At 41.4% G+C, this 14,005-nt stretch overlaps 1 protein-coding gene across 1 annotated transcript in view; it reads right to left on the reverse strand.

Moving 5' to 3' along the window:
* scin (scinderin) overlaps window positions 1-14,005 on the reverse strand; it is a 113,659-nt gene that overhangs the window by 26,287 nt on the left and 73,367 nt on the right. Inside the window, exons 8-9 of the mRNA XM_080207411.1 lie at window positions 11,265-11,480; window positions 6,104-6,225 (exon numbers count right to left, since the gene is read on the reverse strand). Of these exons, the coding sequence (XP_080063537.1) occupies window positions 6,104-6,225; window positions 11,265-11,480 (338 nt within the window). The remainder of the gene's footprint in view (window positions 1-6,103; window positions 6,226-11,264; window positions 11,481-14,005) is intronic.

Consider the following 14,005-nt stretch of genomic DNA (forward strand, 5'->3'; position numbering starts at 1 on the left):
TTTGGAGGCTCAGCATGAGGCACATGGCCCCCCAAAACATAAGCACACCACACACACATGATATTTAATTAAATTTGCAAAGTGCTGTAAATGGAGCTGTTATGAAGAATAAGAATCCTCAGATCAGAGTATGAGTAATCTTGATAGAGGCAAATAGATTTTTAAAATGTTAATACAGGTGCTTAAAGGCATCTCCAATTTTAATATTAATGTATTCGAAATACAACTTTTATAAAGCAAAATGGCACATAATTGAGGCAAGTTACCTAACATATAGTACAACAGAACTGATGGCTTTGAAGTTAATAAGGAAAGCTCAAAGGCTTCAAGATGCCCACTGATGTTATTTTTCATTTTGGTATAAGGTGACTGAAAGAAAAGTACAAAATGTAACAATACTCTTAACAATTAAAACCTTCTTTTGTATGAATTATTATGTTTCCTTTTTTTGTATTTTTAGAATCTTTACAATGTTTCTTGAAAAACAGCAAATCCAATAGGAAGAGGCACTGAGGGTGGCAGGGGCACAGAACATGATGGACTTAAAAGTCCATCATTAATAATGGCATGATACTGCCCCTAACTGAGTGAGCTGGCCAAGTCCTGAAGGACATAGCTACCAGACTGGGTCCATAGCAGGTGGTGAGGGAAGCAACAGGAGGGAAAAGCCTGTTTGGCCTTGTTCTCATCAATCCATCTGTCACAGATGCATCTGTCCATGACAGTATTAATAGGAGTGATCACCGCTCACTCCTTGTGGAGATAAAGTCCAATCTTCAACCCTCCATCGTGTTGCATATCATGCTAAACAGAGTGGGTTTAGAAAAGAGCTAGAAGCTCTAAATTGGGCATCCATGAGGCACTGTAGACCATCAGCATCAACAGAATTGTTTTCAAACTTAAACTTAACCTCATGATCAAGCATATCCCCCATTCTACCGTTACCATCAAGCTGTGGGATCAACCCTGGTTCAATGAAGTGTGCAGGAGGGCATTCCAGGAGAAACACCAGGCATACCTAAAAATAAGGTGGCTGCCTTTTGAAGTGACTACACAAGACTCTTCACATGCTAAACAGCACAAGCAGCAATTTATAGACAGAACTAAGGAAGCTCACATGAACAGCTGAAAACAAAGCTTTTCAGTCTTACCACATCCAGTCGTAAGTGATGGTGAAATAATAAACAACTCACTGGAGGAGGAGGCTTCATAAATATCCCCATCCTTAATGAGCCAATGCCCAGTACATCAGTGCAAAAGACAAGCTGAAGCATTTTCAACAGTCTTCAGCCAGAGGTGGTGAATGGATGATCCATCTCAGCTTTCTCCTGAGGTCCCCAGCATTATGGAAGCCAGTCTCCAACCAACTCAATTCACTCCATGTGTTGAAGACACTGGACACTGCAAAGGCTATGGGCCTTGACAATATTCCAGCAATAATGCTGAAGACGCGCCCCAGAACTTTCCAAGCCCCCCAATCTAGAAACATTGCTCATGTGTGTCCTGTCCACAAAAGGCAGAACAATTCCAACACAGCGAATCATTGCCCGAAGAACTGAGCTCCAGAGGTGAAGTGAGAATGATTACTTTTAACATCACAACAGTGTTTGACCGCGTGTGGCATCAAGGAATCCCAGTTAAACTGAAGTCAATGTGAACTGGGGGAAAACTCTCCATCATTTGTATTAAAAAGCTCAAAGAATGATGATTGTGATCATTGGAGATCAATCGTCTCAGTCTGAGGGCATCGCTGATGGAATTCTTCAAAGTGGGGATGCTTGCTGATGATTGGGCAATGTCCAGCACCATTTGTGCCTCCTCAGATACTGCCAGGTAATGTTCTTCTCTAACAAGAGGGAATCTAACCATCTCCCCTTGACATTCAATGACATCACCATCGCTGAATCTGCATCCATCAACATCCTGAGGACTCCCATTGACTTGAAACTAAACTGGACTAGCTATAAACATACTATGGCTACAGGAGCAGGTTAGAGGTAGGAATTTTGCTTTGGGTAACTCACCTCCTGATTCCCCAAATTCTGTCCACCATCTATAAGACACAAGTCAGGAGTGTGATGGAATATTGTCCACTTAACTGGGTGAGTGTAGCTCTAACAACACTGAAGAAGTGAGACAGCATCCAGGATAAAGCAGCCAGCTTGTTTGCACCTCATTCACTATCTTAAATATTCACTCCCCCCTCCACTGACACATAAGTGTCAGAATTGTCGACCATCTACAAGACGCACTACAGCCAACCACCAAGACTCATTTGACAGCACTTCTCAAATGAACAACACCTACGATCTAGAAGGAAAAAGGATGGGAACACCATCACCTGAAAGTTTCCCCAAGCCACAAACCGTCCTGACTTGGAACAATATCATCGTTCCTTCGCTGCCACTGGGTCAAAACCCAGGAGCTTCCTGTAAGTGCTGTGGGTTCCAGAAGGTGCTGCACCACCCCCTTCTCAAGGGCAACAAATTCTGGCCTAGCCAGTAATGATCGCATGCTGAGAAAGAAGAGAAACCCTATGCTGAATGTTGTTTCTATTATTTTTGCCCAGCGTGTGATTTTACTTCAAGCTGCTTTCTTCAGTTAAGTGCTGTAGGGTATGGTGGAGGTCAATGTCAAAGTGGTGCACGCTGCTCATTTCTTCACTCTCTCACAAGATCACTTATATTGGGCATGACAGACAATGTCAGAGTCTTCTTGCCTCAAGGAAGAAGCATTCCATCTGGTCGCCTCACTTCGAACTGACAGAACCTATTATAATCAGGCTGTTGCACTTTACAGTGCCAGAAATGGAAGCTTCAACCTTCTGCCACTTACTTTTGAAAGCCTACAAAATGGATGGTTTAGTTAACCTTTCTCTAACTGTGTAAAATAGAGAGATTCAAATCTGAATGAATCATCCATTGTGCTTTCATTTGCTAGTATAAATGGCATATTCTATCATATCAAAATTCAATATCCTATATCTTTATACTACTTAGCACAGTCCACAGAGTTGTCACTTCAAGCGAAATTTTGAATCTCCACGCTTAACTTCCAATCTGTAGCAATTTTAAGCTGTGGCTTTATCAGGTGCCTGTGGGTATCCACCTAGTCCTACATGTATGCAAATCAGGATCCTATGATGTGAAGAGTTGGCATTGCAACTGCTAATAGGCTGGTTAGTGAAACCTGATTGGTAGGAAGCCAAAGTCCTGTTAGACCACTAGTAAACACTCCTTTGCAAGAACAGATTTGTTCCTCATGATTTTACAATGTAAGTTTGGGCCTCCTTTGTCCCATGCTTCCTACCATGATGTTTGCTAACTCACCCTGCCATCCCCACCCCTCCAACTACACTCTACAACTTAGCTGACTCCCCATGGGTAGACATCAGCTGGGTGTTCTTCAAGTCACAACAACTGCCAGCAATTTGTTTGCCTATTGGGCAGCACGATGGCACAGTGATTAGTACTGCTGCCTCACAATGCCAAGGACCCAGATTCAATTCCGGCCTTAGATCATTGTCAGTGTGGAGTCTGCACATTCTTCCTGTATCTGCGTGGGTTTCCTCTGGGTGCTCCAGTTTCTTCCTACAGTCCAAAGGTTGATTAGTCATGCTAAATTGCCCCTTAGTGGTGGGGGATTAGCAGGATAAATGTGTTGGGATACGGAAATAGGGTCTGGGTGGGATTGTGGTCAGTGCAGGCTCGATGGACCAAATGGCCTCCTTCTGTACTGCAGGGATTCTATGATTCTATGAGTGGACAGCAGGCCAGTATTTGGAAATGAGGTCTGGTTGTTAAAATCCCATCAAAGACTTAAAATTCCTATCTACCTTTTTTTCAGTTTCCTCCAATTTTCTCTCCATTTCTGATAGCACTGGCTAATTTTTAGTATGCAGTACAATGGGTACTGACTGTCCACTCATACTTCACTTCTACTGGGAGTATGAGGCAGCTGTCAAATCTGACTCTGATCATGGCTTTACTTGACACACGTTTTCCAGAGTGGGAGCCCCATTGAATTACCCCTACCTAGTCAAGGAAAATGAAGTCAAATATCACCTTCACCCTTAGCCTGGCTTAATTCGGCTTATCCAGCAGAGCCTAGAAATCAAGTGCCTATGAGTCTATCCAACACAGCTCGGCACTGATAATGTATTTTCAAATTGGACCATCTGCTGAGCCAAATGCTTTTACCACTCTGTTAGCACCAACAGGAAATGTAAAATAACTTAAATAGATTACATGATTATTTACAAATCATTCCCCGCAAATCAATTAAAACATTTGCTCGAACTTCTCTTTTCTGAATTTGGCTGAACTATATGAGCAATGTCATTAATCTAACTTTTCACTTCAAGTGCCAACTAACCTGGTCATCTTTTCTAGCATCTTCTTTCTTGTCAAATTTCAACTTTCTAATAGTTGTGCCCTCACCCACCCTTCAATTATGTTACTATTATGCCACAGAATATTTTAGCTGTTAGCTAATTTAGCTTTCATTTGGATCTGTTGCACTCCGACACTCCTTTAGCTTTGTACTTGTTTTTCTTGTGCCATGTTCTGTATTAAACTACCTTCTGCCTTCGCTAGTCCTGTGACTATAATCTGTATTTTGCTGTGAGAACTTCACAGCATTCCCAGAGGAGACAGCCTCCAGTCAGTAACGGTGCTCTGCTCACAAGGAAAAACTGCTGCAGTTCTACTTAAATTAAACATCAAAGGACTGTTGTATAACACCAGGCCTGACAGCCAAATGCTTTCATGCTTTTCAGTACGACAGCATATTGGCAGATTTATTTTACCAATGCTGATGTGGTATGACTTGTAATAATTTTATTTTCCAGAAATATGGTTTTCAGGTTGTTTCATTTGCAGCAATAAATGTAACATCATTCAGTGTCACAATTCAAACCATCTTCTCTTAATTGGGCCATTTTAATAAGCAAAGAATATCTCTTCTCCTCTTGATATACAGCTGAACATTGAACAGAAGGTTTTTACTGGCACTATTGGATGGCGACATGACAGTAGTGGAAGCAAAATGGGGAGGAGAGCCTTCCGTTTAGTACCTGCTCTCAATTTTCCCTGCACCACTTTAAAAAAAATTAACTCACGGGATAACAGCATCACTGGTAAGGTCAACATTTATTTACCATTCCTAATTACCACTGAGAAGATAGTGTTGAGCTCCCTTTTTGAACCACTGTGGTGTAAGTATACCCACAATGCATTTAGGAAGCGGAGTTCCAGAATTCTGACCTGCTCCATTAAAGGAACTGTGATATAGTATCTACTCAGCATAGTGTGTGACTTGGAGGGGAACTTGCAGATTTTGGTATCCCCATATATCTGTTGCTGTTACCCTGCTAGTTGGTAGAGGTTGCAGGTATGAAAGATACTGTTGAAGGAGCCTTGGCACGCTACTTGGGAAGGATCTGCAACCAGTGCCTGACATGGCTTCCAGATTCATCAGATAGTCCCTTTAAACTGCACACTGCAGTCCACGACCTGCATGCTGTTTTGGAACACAGATGGATAGAGCATGCAAATGAAATGAAAGGAGCAAAATGTCCATTTTGTTTTGGAGCTGGGAGCAACAGAAGTGCTCCTGTTTCACCTAAATAATGGAATTTCCCCCATTCAGCAATGTTCCTTCCTCCACATCCTGACTTACATTGATACTGGCTAGGGTGGACTGCCTGATAATACTGGGTTGGTAACTAATGAGCTGCAGCTGGCACCCACTTGGTGCCCAATGCATGTCAGGAGTGTTATAAAATAGAATAAGATTTGACATCACACCACGTAATGAGCTATTAGGAGAGATGAGACCAAAGCATGGCTGATAATGTAGATTTTTGAGAAGCATATACAGGAGAGAGGGAGTGAGAGAGAGAGGCAGAAAGACAGAGAGTTTTAGAGGGAGCAATCCAGAATAAAGAGTCTTGGCAGCTGTAAACACATGAAGGAGTTTTTCCACCTTCTTGCTGATTGGACGAACCTCTTCTCTAAGCCGTGCAACTGGTTTGTGTATCTTATTATTAAATCAAGCTTACTAAATTAGCAGGTAAGAGAGAAATAAGAATTGATATACCCACCAGGTATAAATGATTTGCCCCAATCTGTATGTGTAAAGAATGATGTAACAGTCTCCACCAAAGAATTGTCCATAGGTACTAGGGTCAACAGGAATCCGACCATTGCCCTCAACACGCCAAATCTAGAAGGGAGAAATTTGAAAATACATCCATTCAAATATATATCTCAATAAAAAGCACTATGCAACTTTAAATTGTCTCAGTTTATCACACAGCTGATGAAGAATGTTAGTGAAGGAGCTGCACTATGTGAATAAGTTTTGATTTTGACACAATGGGCAGGATTTTATAGCCTCACTCGTCCCAAAACCATCAAATCCCACCCGAGATCAACAAGCCTTTCTAATGGTCTGCCCCTCACCCACTCCCGATTCCCGTGGCAGGTGGGATGGTAAACTTCTGGCCGTGGAATCAAAATAAAAATGAAAGCCTGCACTGACACATTTCCAAAGTGCTTCATATGTAATGAATTACTTTTGAACTATAATCACTACCATGTATCAAGAAAAATAATGAACTGCAGGGTGTGGTGAAAATGGCATTAAACTAGCAATCTGGAGACTAAAGATAATGCTTTGTGGGTATGGGTTGAAATCCCATTCTAATTAGCTGCTGGAATTTAAATTCAATGAATCAATAGACGCACGGAATTAAAAAAATATTAAACTGAAAGGTGAGTCGCAATAATGATGATCATGGAACACTCATTAATTGTTATAAAAACTCACCCAGCTCACTAATGTCCTTCAGAGAAGAAAATCTATCATTGCTTGGTCTGGCCTACATATGACTATAGACCCACAGCAATGTGTTTGATTCTTTATTACTCTCAGGGGCAATTTGGGATGGGCAACAGACGCCGATCTTGCTAGTGACACTAGCATCCCAGCAAAGAATTAAAAAAAAGGCACGGGGGTGATTTTTACAGGGCACAGGTGAGGCAACACCTGGAGAATTGTGTGCAATTTTGGTGGCCTTATCTGAGGAAGGATCTCTTTGCTATGAGGGAGTGCAGCGAAGGTTTACTGGGCTGACTCCTGGGGTGACAGGTCTGTCATATGACAGGAGACAAAGTCGGTTACGATTGCATTCATAGGAATTTAGAAGAGTGAGAGGGGATCTCAATGAAACTTATAAAATTCTAACAGGTTTAGACAAATTTGACTCAGAAAGAATATTCCCGATGGTGGGGGAGTCCAGAACTTGGGGTCATTTTTGAGGATAAGCGGTAAACCTTTTAGAATTGAGGTGAGGAGAAATTTCTTCACCCAGAGAGTTGTGAATGTGTGAAATTCACTACCACCAAATGTAATTGAGACCAAAGCGTTGTCTGATTTCAAGAAGAAATTAGATATAGCTCTTGGGCTAAAGGGATCAAAGCGTGAGATGGGGAAAGCGGGATCAGTATACTGAATTTGATAATCAGCCATGATCATAATGAATGGTGGAGTAGGCTTGATGGGCCAAATAGCCTGCTCCTGCTTCGGGTTTTTATGTTTCTATGGTTACTGTTAGGAAAGGTCAATAATGAGTTAGCCATCTTGTGCCTGTTCAATTTTCCTTCATTACAGTGTTGAGGCATTAAACTAAAATCCTGTTTGCCCTCTCATGTGGAAGATTTTAAGGCAATTTTGAATAGCAGGAGTTTTCCTGGGGTCCTGACAAAGGTTTAGTCCTCAATCAGTATCAGTAAAATAGATAATCTGTTCATTTAGATTATATTATTCATGGGATCTTGATACATCAAATTTGGCAGCCATGTTTATCTATGTTACAAAAACTACCATATCAAAATATATGTTATTACCTGCAACTCTGGGTTCATAAAAGACTTTTTGGGAAACTGTTTTTTTGTTATCCGTTTAGCTCGGTTACAATGGTCTCCTCTGTTGTTGTATAATCCTATTCTTGCCAAACCCAAAAGAAACAGTTCCCATACAGCAGAAGGGAGAATCACAGTAAGAGGCAATTCCATACACTCGTCAGCAACAAATGACACAGAGTGACACTGACAAAGTCCTCTCGAGTTCAAACTCCCTCTCAAACTGGCATGGAGAAAACTACAAAAGGGTGAGGTAGATTTTAAGAATTTAAATTGTGATAACTATTCTTTAACACTGAGGTTCATTATCATCATAAAGTCATCAACCCAAAGAAATAAGCCAAAATCATTAACAGCCCTAACTATAACTTAATTATAGCTAATAGCCTAGTAATTGTGATAAACATAAATCACCTAACATCACAGAAACAAATGATCATCAGCCATTATTGATTGATAATGTAGTAACAGTTTTTATTGTGTAAGTGATTTTATACTATTCTGTTTATGCCCTGTGATATCACAGAATTGTTTCTGATGATAGCTAAGCTTCCCTTGGTGTTAATGGGGCATTAACAGGCTGAAAATATTGTTTCATTAAAACCTACGATGAATCCGGCTCCATTTCAGAAGAGTCTTTCACGGGATGTCCTCAGTGCTTCCCCATTTCAGGTGATAGTCTCTTTTCATATGGAAGTTAGGGTTCTATGACATAAACAGGGCCCTAACTACCATACCTGAACTTGTGTCTGCACTGCACAGACTGCTTGCAGCTCCAAAGAGGCACGGCACAATCAAGTTAAGTTTTGAATTCTTTTTGTGGATCACAGGAAGACCATGGCGTTCCACCCTGGAATTCTACTCTCTGCAATAGCAATTCCCTACCCCAAAACCTACCTCACCAGGGACCACCCTGGCCTGCTCTCTGGGGTCTCAATCCAACGATGGAACACATTTGGCGCGGTACAGTCTATTTAAGCGAAGTTGTTGCCACAACCCATGGCCAGCTAATGTCCTTCCAAAGTAGTTTGTCCAGAAAGTCAAAATTGACCTTAGTACCCTTAGTCTAATTAGCAAACATTTCTCTTAGAAAAGAGGATTTCTCTAACTTAGAATGGCAAGGATGCAAATAGGACAACCCGGGCTGGTGGGATTTAACACTGGATCATCATTTTACAGGCAGACTGCTCAGCTCAGACATAAAACTCAGGGATGCTGTTTTAGCAATGCTAGGCTGGGAGGACCCTCTCCAAACATAGAGGATTATCTGCCTAAAGGTCCATAGGCTGCAACGTGCCCAACCGGAAGATGACTCAGGACTCAAAACGGTGAGATCAGCAATTTTAGATTTTGACTATTTTTCTCCATTTTAAACTTTTAAAAAATATTCCATACATGTGATGCCTCAATACAAAACACCTCTCTTCCTCTCTGATACCAGGCCCTCTATCGTTTGCTCTTAAAGTTGCTACTTCTTGTTGCAGTTTCTACATTCTCCCTCCTTTTCAGTTCTGACAAAGAGTTTATGGGCCGATGCTTTGGGGCAAATTTTCCTGTCCCACCACGGGAGTCGTAACAGGCGAGGGGTGGACCATGGAAAAGTCAGTTTACCTCAGATGGGATTGTCTGGTTTTGTGGCAAGTTTGGCTATAAAATCCTGTCCATCAACTCTGTTTCTCTCCTGATAAATGCAGGCAGACCTGCTGAGCTTTTCCAGCATCTTCTGTTCTTCTTTCTCATTCTGTTTCTGTTGAGTCACACATTTTCAGCACTACTGGAACTAGTGTTATATCAAGCCACTTCCAGTGCTACAGATTACACTCTTCTTATGTAAAAGGTTCAATAATCTAAAAAGTACATAAGTGCATAAAAGCAAGTTTGGGATCATGATAAAGCACCCACAACATGCAAGGCTTGTCATTAACATTATGCCAATTTGTCTATTTCCATATGTATTAAAATGGAAAAACAAGGAAAAAAAACCCTTTATGCGTGATGGAATTCTGCTTCTAGATAACAGCAAACTTGTGTTAAAACAGGATTTAAGTTAGAGGAAAGAGAGAGGGGTTGATTTGATTTATCACTGTCACATGTATTAGTGAAAAGTTTCTTGCGCACTATACAGGCAAAGCATACCGTTCACAGAGAAGGAAAGGAGAGAGTGCAGAATGTAGTGTTACAGTCATAGCTAGAGTGCAGAGAAAAATCAACTTAATGCAAGGTAGGTCCACTCAAAAGTCTGGCAGCAAGAAAGAAGCTGTTCTTGAGTCAGTCGGTACATGTCCTCAGACTTTTGTATCTTTTTCCTGATGGAAGAAGGTGGAAGAGAGAATGTCTGAAGTCAGTGGAGTCATTAATTATGGGTTGGTGGGAGGGCAGAGGTATCTAATTGACCTCTGTTTTTATATCCACATTTCAAACTAGTTTATCAAAGCAGTCACCAGCAGTTCAATCTGAAGGTAACTTGAAGTATGATCCAGGCTATACTGGGTCAGTGGAATCAGTGAGGATCATGTCACAGTGAAACAGCATTTATTGACAGTCTCCACTATCTGCCATCCAAGAAAGTGTATAGCCCATGAAATGATGGATTTGACTCAATGATCAGTGCTGATGGCTGGTACAGATGTAACTGCAGATGACCTCATTATATCCAGACAAGAGAAGGACAAATCACCCAACCAGTGGTTAGCATTACTGTCTCACAGCACTAGGTACCTGCGTTCAATTTGGACCTTGGGTGACTGTGTGGAGTTTGCATGTTCTCCCCATGTCTATGTGGGTTCCCTCCAGGTGCTCTGGTTGCCTCCTATGGTCCAAAGATGTGTGGAAAATGTTCATTGGCCACGCTAAATTGCCCTTGGTATCAGGAGATTAGCAGGTAAACATGTGGGGTTACAGGGAAAGGTCCTGGTAGGATTGTTGATGGTGCAAGCTTGATGAGCTGAATGGTCTCCTTCTGCCTTGCAGGATTCTGTGATTCGATGATTCTTAACATTTATTATAGACTCTAACTAAACAGAAGATCAGGGTTAATGTAAAGAGCCTCTGAAGAGACATACAAGGCTGGTTATGAAGAATAGCTAATTGAATGAGATCCTGCAGCATTTCTTTGGAAGTTACCACTTTCAGGAAAGCAAGGACAAGCTGGTGGATACATTTAATCTTAGAATTGCACTAAAGTAGTCTCTGAAATTGATTGGTATTGTTAAAATGTAGTTCCTCAGACCATTATTATCCTATTTTCTCATGATACAGTCATTTTATGTCCGCACACATACATACATGTTTTCAAACACACTTTCACTCTCTCTGTTTCATGTGAGGACTGTGAGTTACCTCTGTCTTTCCAGAACCGTCATCCACCATGTTATGATTTGCAGCCATCTGAGGACAGGTGTGCAGCTTTGAAGCATCAAATTTAACCTGCTTGATTTTTGCAATTGTCTCAGTGACGTACACTTTTCCAAATCCCTCGCTTTGGCCTTTGTCTTTCCAATTTTTGAAGAACTGTTTGAAGGTTGGAGTTTCGCCTCCTTCAGGAAGTACTTGAATCTACAGTGGAAAACAAAATTTTATGTTGATGCTTCAGCAAATTAAGATACAATGGTAGGAGAAAATTTACCAACCTCATCACCTATTTTGATGTTAGCCTTTTCAATCGTTCCTCTCCACGTAGCAGCTGAAAGAATGTCAACTACACAGGCACTGAAATGTAGGCAGGTGGTGTACCCCACTTATTGTGGGGACAATTAATCTGATAAACTAAACATCAAATGTTAATAAACCAGTAATGGTGTCTGAGCAAACCAAATGCACTAATATGTATATAAGGATCATAGGTTTGTTTAGACATCAGGAAGAGTTTGTACAGAAAAAATAACACACATTAATGTTCTTGGTATTTTGTGTGCAACTAAAGTTTTCCAGATATCTTTGATCCAATTCAAATTTAGTCTCCATCTGAACTCTCACACTCCAGGCTCCAAGACCCAATCTTACTCACGGGTCTTTGTGAACTAATACCTTTCTCCGGGTTTTCTGGGCTAGACAGAATGTAGGACATAACCGTTACTTCATTACTAATACATCTGCCAGGCATAATTTCTTCAAAGAGAATAACCACTGGATTTACATCAGTACTGCATAAACAATATTCATATGAATAGCTTACAGTATTAAGGAGCCTGCCAGATACACATAGGACTACAGAGCACAGAAACAAAGCCACAGCCTAACCAGACTACATTTATAACCAGAGTTTATGATCCACTCAGATGTACTCCTACTTTTCCTTGTCTAAATCTGTTAACTAATCCTGTCTTTCCTTAACCCTCATCTGCTTGTCTAGCTTCCCTCTAAATGCACATATACTTAGGAACATACACTTCGAATTCTACAGTGCAAAAGGAGGCCATTCAGCCCACCGAGTTTGCACTGACCACAATCCCACCCAGGCCCTATTCCCATAAACCCTAGCTAGTCCCCCTGACACAAAGGGACAATTTAGCATGGCCGAACTGCCTAACCCACTTATGTTTGAACTGTGGGAGGAAACTAGACAACCCAGAGGAAGCCTACGCCAACGTGGGGAGAACTTGCAAACTCCACACAGACAGTGGTCCGTGCCAGGAATCGAACCTGGGTCCCCGGCGTTGTGAGGCAGCTGTGCTAACGACTGTGCTGTATACTATCTACTTCAATCACTTCCAGTGGTACCAAGTTCTGTATCATCAATACTCGTTGGGTAAAGAACTTTCTTCCAAATTGCCAGCTAGACTCTTCGTTAACTATCTTATATTGATGGCCTTTAGTTATGCTCCTCCCCATAAATGGAGATGTTCTCTCTGAATCCACTTTTATCAAAACCTTTCATAATTTTAAGAACCTCTATTAGGTCAGCCCTCCCATCTTTCTCGAAAAGAAAAGAGACCAAGAGCTTCAATCCTTTCCTCACATTGCTGGTATCATCTTTGTTAAGTTTTCTCTGCACCACATCCAATGTCCCTATATAATTTTTATAATATGGGAGCCAGAACTGTGCACTGTACTCCGAGCGTGGTTTAATCAAGGTTCACTACTGAGTATAAAAATAACATAATTTGCCTACTTTTTAATTCTCAACCGTCTAGATGTAAAACCCAGGCCAAAATAATGAGCAGGCTAAGATTCAGAAATGTTGTTCCCATTTCCACCAGATTCTAATTTTTCTGGTAGGAGAAAGGGGCCAGGACATAATTCATGTATGGGGGAGACCCAAATCTAGCATTTGAATACAAAGCAGACTTCAAATGGATCCTATTTTCACTGGAGCAGGGTTTGACTGCCACAGTGATTTTGATTATGATTTTTAAGAATAGATGTCAATGATTATAAAAGAAACTGTCAAGCTCCTGACTTCTTTAAGTCATCTACCCTTTATACTTTAATTGATGTTTTCAGTTTTAATAGGTGTTAATTGTCATAACGATAAGGGGTTTCATTATATTAACGTTGGACCCTTAGAGGATGAAAGGGGGGACTTAGTGGTAGGGGATGGGGAAATGGCTGAGGCCTTGAATAACTTTTTTGTTTCGGTCTTCACGGAGGAGGACGTGAATAATTTGCTGGGTGTTGGCGATGGAAAGATGGTAGGAGTGGAGGGTCTCAATGACATCATTGTTACTAGAGAGGCGGTGCTCAACAGACTGGAGGGACTGATTGTGGACAAGTCCCCAGGACCGGATGGAATGCATCCAAGGGTTCTGAAAGAAATGGTGGAGGTGATAGTGGGTGCCTTGCTGATTATTTTCCAAACGTTGCTGGATTCCGGGGAAGTGCCGGAAGGTTGGAAAACGGCTAATGTTACGCCGTTGTTTAAGAAGGGTGGCAGGCAAAAGGCAGGGAATTTTAGGCCGGTTAGTTTAACGTCTGTTGTAGGTAAAATGTTAGAATCCGTGATCAAGGGGAAAATAGCGCGGCATCTTGAGGAGAATTGTTTGATAGAGCAGACGCAGCACGGTTTCGTTAAGGGGAAGTCATGTCTGACGAATTTATTGGAGTTCTATGAGGATGTGTCTAGGGCGGTGGATAGAGGAGAG

Source organism: Carcharhinus amblyrhynchos, chromosome 2 (assembly GCF_965287045.1).
Source record: "Carcharhinus amblyrhynchos chromosome 2, sCarAmb.v2.hapA, whole genome shotgun sequence".
NCBI classification, from domain to species: domain Eukaryota; kingdom Metazoa; phylum Chordata; class Chondrichthyes; order Carcharhiniformes; family Carcharhinidae; genus Carcharhinus; species Carcharhinus amblyrhynchos.